The sequence below is a fragment of the Triticum urartu genome, chromosome 6, assembly GCF_003073215.2.
Source record: "Triticum urartu cultivar G1812 chromosome 6, Tu2.1, whole genome shotgun sequence".
Taxonomy (NCBI): Eukaryota; Viridiplantae; Streptophyta; class Magnoliopsida; order Poales; family Poaceae; genus Triticum; species Triticum urartu.
This window is the reverse complement of record NC_053027.1, coordinates 519,564,277-519,570,385: the sequence shown is the minus strand read 5'-3', so window position 1 is coordinate 519,570,385 and position 6,109 is coordinate 519,564,277. Positions and strand designations below refer to the sequence as shown.

Genomic DNA, 6,109 nt, shown 5'->3' with positions numbered 1-6,109 from the left:
CCATGACGTGAGTCATGGCATTTTTACTAGTCCTTGGTCTTCGGTGATGAGCAGCCACAGAAGATCTGCCAGATACATCTCGTTTACATTAATAACATTTTTTATACTCATTGAGCACTTTTCAAATACATTATTAACATTTTTCCCTGATACATATTTTCATGCCTACTTTTTTCATCCATATTTATTTATTTATTTTACACATAGGAAACATTTTTATTATACATATTTGACATTTTTTAGATATATGTTTTGATTGTAATTTTTTCATACAGATTGTACATTTTATTTATACATAAGAAACATTTTTCTTATATATGTTCTTCAAAATTCAAGTACATGATTAATATTTTCTTTGAACATATGTTTTGTCAAATTTCGTTCATTAATATTGTACATTTTTCCTATACATAAGGAATATTTTTACACACATTCAATGTTTTTCAAATGCATGATTAACATTTTTTATATATGTTCAATATTTTTCATATACATACATGATTATAACTTTTTAATATATACTCACTCGCCGTGACCAAGACATAGAATTGAGGAGAATTTTAAAAGAAAATACCCTTCACTAATTACATACTCCCTCTGTTATATTATGGGACGGGGAGGTAGTTAGCAACTTAATTAGCGGCTACTAAATAACTAGTGTAAGGCAACTGAATCTCGCTGCCCCATAATAAAATCAATCAGTGGGATGAGAATGTGTATGCAATCAGGCAGAGATATTCCTTTTCACTACATTTTTATTGACGACTACGTATTAATCTTTATTTTTAATAAAGTAGTTGATAGTCTTCCCTGATCAATTTTCGTTCTATTAGAGACGGTTTATTTTCGTGTTCGATCCCACCTCCATAAATTAAAAAACTGGTGCCTCCATACTCCAGTCCCCTCGCACGCCTCGCACTCCCATGCCTCAACGAAAAAGAACCAGCGAAAAAACCTACGAAATAAAACCTACGAAGAAAAACAATGAAAAAAAAGCAGGCGACTCGCACGCACGAGCGAGAGTGCCCTCGAGCGAGGCCTCCAGATTTCGCCGCCGCTCTCGCACTTGCCGTCGCCGATGCCTGCGCTACCTCGACGGAAGCCATCGCAAATCCATCCCTTCGCCGCCGCCCTCGCGCTCGCATCAAGGATCGAGGACTCCAGAGTGCCCTAAATCCCTGCGCTACCTCCGTTCGTCGCCGCCGATCTCGTCGCTACGTCGGTGAGAAATATTTGTCGCCGCGGAACCCCTTGCCATCGTGGATCCCTTTTCAAACGCCGATCCGCTTACTCCTGCTTGTGGCCCCAGCTCGCCACGGGCAGGGATCGGCGTCTCGCCGGCGTGGAGCGTGGCAGGGGAGAGAAGGGTGGGTAAGATCGGCGGGGCAGAGTTCATCCGGAAGGACGGCGCGGTGGACGACATGTACGGATACCTCAACTACCTGTCCCTCGAGTATGACTCGTCTCGGACACCAATCCTGCTTGGTATGAATTTTTGGCTCTTTCCTTCCTTCTCTCCGTTTAAAACTAGAAAGGTTGTGATGCAAAAATTCGATTTGTTGCTACCTGTATTCAGGCTGATCTGCTATGGCTGCGGTTCCTTGTGGCAGAGTTCTCTATATTCCAATTAATTTGAAAGCAGATGATAAACTCTGATCTGCTTGTCCATTTATACTATATCCCAGATCTCATTTGTGCCTAGAATATGAGCTTCTTCACGGCAATTTCAAAGTTACATGTACCCTAGTAAGCCAATCAAAATCTGCACCATATTAGTCTGATGCTTTCTTACCCGCTCATCCTGAATTAGTAGGCATTTTCCAATAGGATCAGCTTTGTTGAAAAAACTCACTTGTATTTTCCATGTTTATTTGCAGGGTATTTTCAAGGTCCATGCTTCAAATATAAATAAGATTTTGTCCTTCTATCTGAAACTTGATCTTCTGCTTATGTTTGCATTTGCTATCGATGATGTGAATTTGAGCAAATACCCCACAACGTTTTCACTGAGTTTGGATAGCATATGTAAGTTTTTTTATACAATGTTTTGTGATCGAATATGTGTTTTCCCAATCTTTATTAGATGTAATGGAATGCTTGATTATGATGGCATTTTATTTTATTTTTTCCCAATCTTCCTGGTGCGAAGCAACAAATTTGGATAAAAAACATTATTTGTTTAGAAACATATTTAAGTTTATCTGTAGATATTAATATTAGCTTGAAATTTGAACAAGAAATAGTTTCTTAATACGTATTTTAAATTTGCAATACACTTGTATGTACACTGCCACTAACGGTGCTCTTGATCATGTCAAATATAAGTACTTATGGTGCATGCCTTAATCATTGGAATGGAATGAATACCAGTTTATGTAGGTTGGTGAGAAGCGAGGCCGACTCATATTTGATGAAGAATGATGTGCAACCAGTAAGAAGATTAGGATGGGTATTCCAGTAATCCCGTGGATTAGTCTCTATAGTTGTTAGCAGCCTATAAAGCAGAGGTATCTGTGGCTAAATAAATAAAAATTCATGACTTACTATTTCACAATATTAGTTTCCACTATAGTGATGCTGACTAAATCATGCTACTTCTCATTATTGCTTTGTCTCTGTTTATTGCTCGGTAGCAGGGTATTCCCATTTAGAATATGTTCGTGTGCATCCACGGCCCCGCCCTCTCTGAATTGGGGAATTTCGACCTCCTCTGGCACGCATGCACCCACGTACTGGAGCTCATGATGGAGCAGCACTAAGGCTGATGCTGAGGGGGCACATATGGACAGCGCCGCCTTGCGTCTCAGCAACTCTATGGCTCGCACCTTGATTCGTTCGCTGACCTCCTCTGGCGCGCATGCACCCACGTACTAGAGCTTATGAATGAGCAGCACTAAGGCTGATGCTGAGGGGACACATATGGACAGCGCTGCCTCGCGTCTCAGCAGCTCTATGGCTCGCACCTTGATTTGTTCGTTGCCACACGCCTCAACTGCTTGGCGACGCGCACGATTGGTGGAGCCACCTGCCACATGACTTCGCAGTTCGCGCCTATTTTGGTTCTTAAGGTTCATGGCCATGATTTTTTTTTGGAATGCAAAATTTGGTGCGAGTTCATATGAATCACACAATGCTTCGCATAAGTTGGTGCAGATTTAATCGGGAACTTTGGTAATACAAATCCCCCTCCATTGCCTCTTTTCATAGTCAGTCATCGTTTCTATTTCGATTTTGGTAGCTATGCCTATCCTTGTTATAGATCATAAGGTTGTCATCTTCACAGATCATGATATATAAGTGATGCAAAATGCAGACGACCCACAATCTATCTGAAACTATTTATCTACAGTTGTGTTCTTTTTGGGGTATCTGAACATGTCCTAAAGATTTTGAAGAAATGGATAGCCAAAACGGTGGTGTCTTTGGCCAGATGATTTGACCATCATCTATGATCTGGAAGAAGAACCTCTCACACAAACATGTATATTTATTTGTGAATCCAATCATAACCAGAATGTATTTGACCTTTTACATTTTCCGACAGAAAGTATGAGCACCTAAATTTCTTGGAATTCAGTAGCTCATGTCTTGGATACATAGGTATTCCAGTCACTCTAAATTTCTGTATGTTTTCGCATATAATTGTCAACTTTTGTACTGCGCATGCTCCCTTATCTGTCTTCTCCATGTTCTCCGGCTGGAATATAATTTGAGAAGAGACTAAAAGTCTGTTTTCTCCATGTGTACCAGCTCTGGAAGATAATTTGGGGAAGAGACTAGAAGTCAACAAAATGTGTATTGTGATTCTGGTCTAAGAACATTTTTTCTTGTATAGCATGTCTTGGATGAGAAAGGTCGTGAGAACTTCAATGAATACTTCAGCACTGCCAACAGATGCTGACAAAGATGAAAAAACATGAGGTTGCTGACAACATTGAGTGTGACTTGCTTTTGGTGCTACTGCTACTGAAGACAAGCTCCAGAAAAAGGTATGCATTTTATGAGTTTTTCTGGTTTATTCATTTTATTCAAATGCATTCTAATTAATATTAAATAGTTATATTTCATTTGTGTGCATGTGCTTTTAAATTCAGGTACTAGAATGCATTGAAAAGCTCCCACAAGCAGGAATTAAGTTCTGTGTGCTGACTGTGACAAAATGGATAGCTATCAATATTGGGTAAGTATTATATTTTCACATGGAAGGGATCTTTCTTGTAAAACTGGTTTCTAGAAATCTAGGCTAGCTATTTATTTTTCTCATTCATGTTCTTGTTCAACTTAGACAATAAATTATTATGCAGATAATCATCATCCCGGAAGCACTTGCACCACTGCCTTGAGAAAAACAGAGTGAAATAATCTATTGCCGAGTTGAACAGATGATCAAACTGCCTTTATATTTAAAATTATCGCCTATGTAATTTTTTTGGATGAGTATATTTACAACAACCATTCATAAATTTTACAAAAAGGAGTTCAACACAACAAACATCCACATTTGGAATTCTACTCTATGTAGTCAAAACCTTAATAATTACTTCTTAGTGGTTGATCTCGGCATGGGAGAGGGAGGGAGGGACGGTCTTTTAGTTTTACCATTGAAAAAGTTTATTTTTCTTGACCACCATAAAAAGGTTAGCGATCTTACATTTTGACATTTTTTTGCAAACCATGTGGATGGAATTTATTTCGTCATAGGACATACCTGTAAATATTGTGAAAGTTTACATGAGAGGTAGGGTACTTAAAATGGTAAAAGTGATTGCTATTTTTTCAATAGCTTCAGAAGAACACGTAGGTTTTTTCATGTTTGCAAATCATACATGGGATTTATTTCTTGAGGATATTTGTTTTGCGAAAACATGGGATACTTTTTTCTTCTGACTACTATTCTGATTTATGAATGATGGTTTTAAATAAATCAAATTGCCATAGCAGATCGGTAGTTAATATTTATGTAGCTTCAAGCTTTCTTTTCTTGTGCCTGATGATCGTAGTTGTTTGTGCAGCTTCAAGGTTTATTTTCTTTTGCTTGATGATAGCAAGGTTGAGTAGATTATTGCCACACCCTGATATGGACGGTCGTCCTTGTATTTTCAGGTTCTTGATTTTTTTTGATCGAATCACTGGATGTTTCCCTGGTTGGTCTTATGGTGAGGATCAGATAGTTCTCTTTGATGATGATGGCACCAACACAGAAGATGCAGCTTGCGGATCCCACGGCAGGACTCGGATGATGACGATGAACCTGACTACCTATTGCAATCTGAACACCTAAAGAAGGTTCCTATACTCCTCCATATTGGTTAACATTTGCATTGTTTCACCGTCGTTAAGTTATTTGTGTTATTTTTCAACCAAGCTATTACCAAGTTATGTTGCATCTGTGTTGCTAATTTCGTCTTTGTTAATTGGGATGATGCATATGGTAAATTGGCCATTGGTAGGATGCTGTAGCTAAAGTTCTAGCTGTTAAATTTTTATTTTTATTTGTAGTTTGCAACTACTTTTTTGGTATTCCAATTTTCACTTATGTAGTTTTTAGAGATTCGCACTGAACACTTCTTTTTCAGTTCATTTCTTGTCTTGAATGAGTTCTTTTGTATGTATTCTTCTCATTTTCGGTCCAGAAACTAACATCTGGACAACAATTGATATTATTAACCATATAAGTTGTGTGATTGAATCAAGTTGCACAAGAAAATCACAATTTCCTGCTGATGTTGAGGTTCCTGGACTGCTGCAGTTCTTGTTCTACGGTGACAACGTCAGGCGCAAGGCGGTGGTGGAGACATGCGCGGACGAGCACGTGCAGAAGCGAACGGTGCTCCACGGCTGCTGCTGTGTCATCGGGTAATAAGTCCGTATACAACTTTACTTCTACATGAGTTCTCTGCTTCTTGCACATGTGCTCTTCCTGACTAACGTACACACACTAAGTAGTTTTTTTCATTTGGGGTTTCCTTCACAGGATGAATCCCAGGGCTCTCAAGTTGTCGAGGTATTTCTGCCTATGTTGTGTACATCTTAGCAATGTGTATGTGTAGTCTCCAAGGGTAAGAACTATATTGCCCGGTCCAGTCACGTGGTGTGTATTGGTGTTTGG

The 6,109-nt window shown here is 39.0% G+C and overlaps 1 protein-coding gene across 22 annotated transcripts; it reads left to right on the top strand.

Moving 5' to 3' along the window:
* Positions 1–913: 913 nt before the first annotated feature.
* LOC125514781 lies at positions 914–6,109 on the top strand. Of its 22 annotated transcripts, none has more exons than XR_007286621.1 (11): positions 925–1,222; positions 1,310–1,485; positions 1,878–2,025; positions 2,371–2,507; positions 2,637–3,171; positions 3,545–3,600; positions 3,836–3,989; positions 4,095–4,180; positions 5,104–5,286; positions 5,750–5,856; positions 5,975–6,103. XR_007286621.1 is itself a non-coding variant. In XM_048680135.1 (3 exons), exons 1-3 carry the CDS (start codon positions 924–926, stop codon positions 3,761–3,763), a joined length of 456 nt encoding a protein of 151 aa, XP_048536092.1. In that variant the 5' UTR covers positions 914–923; the 3' UTR covers positions 3,764–3,988. The 22 variants fall into 22 exon arrangements, 3 of the variants coding, with proteins under 3 accessions (XP_048536092.1, XP_048536091.1, XP_048536090.1); XR_007286617.1 differs by having other exon boundaries at positions 3,751–3,989; XR_007286616.1 differs by adding an exon at positions 1,686–1,746 and having other exon boundaries at positions 920–1,222; positions 2,637–3,989.

Bases quoted from the DNA above. Each gene is read 5' to 3' on its own strand.
- LOC125514781 (XM_048680133.1), top strand. From the start codon at position 924: ATGCCTCAACGAAAAAGAACCAGCGAAAAAACCTACGAAATAAAACCT. The intron at 1,223-1,309 runs GTGAGAAATATT...TTGTGGCCCCAG, and splicing joins CCGATCTCGTCGCTACGTCG to CTCGCCACGGGCAGGGATCG.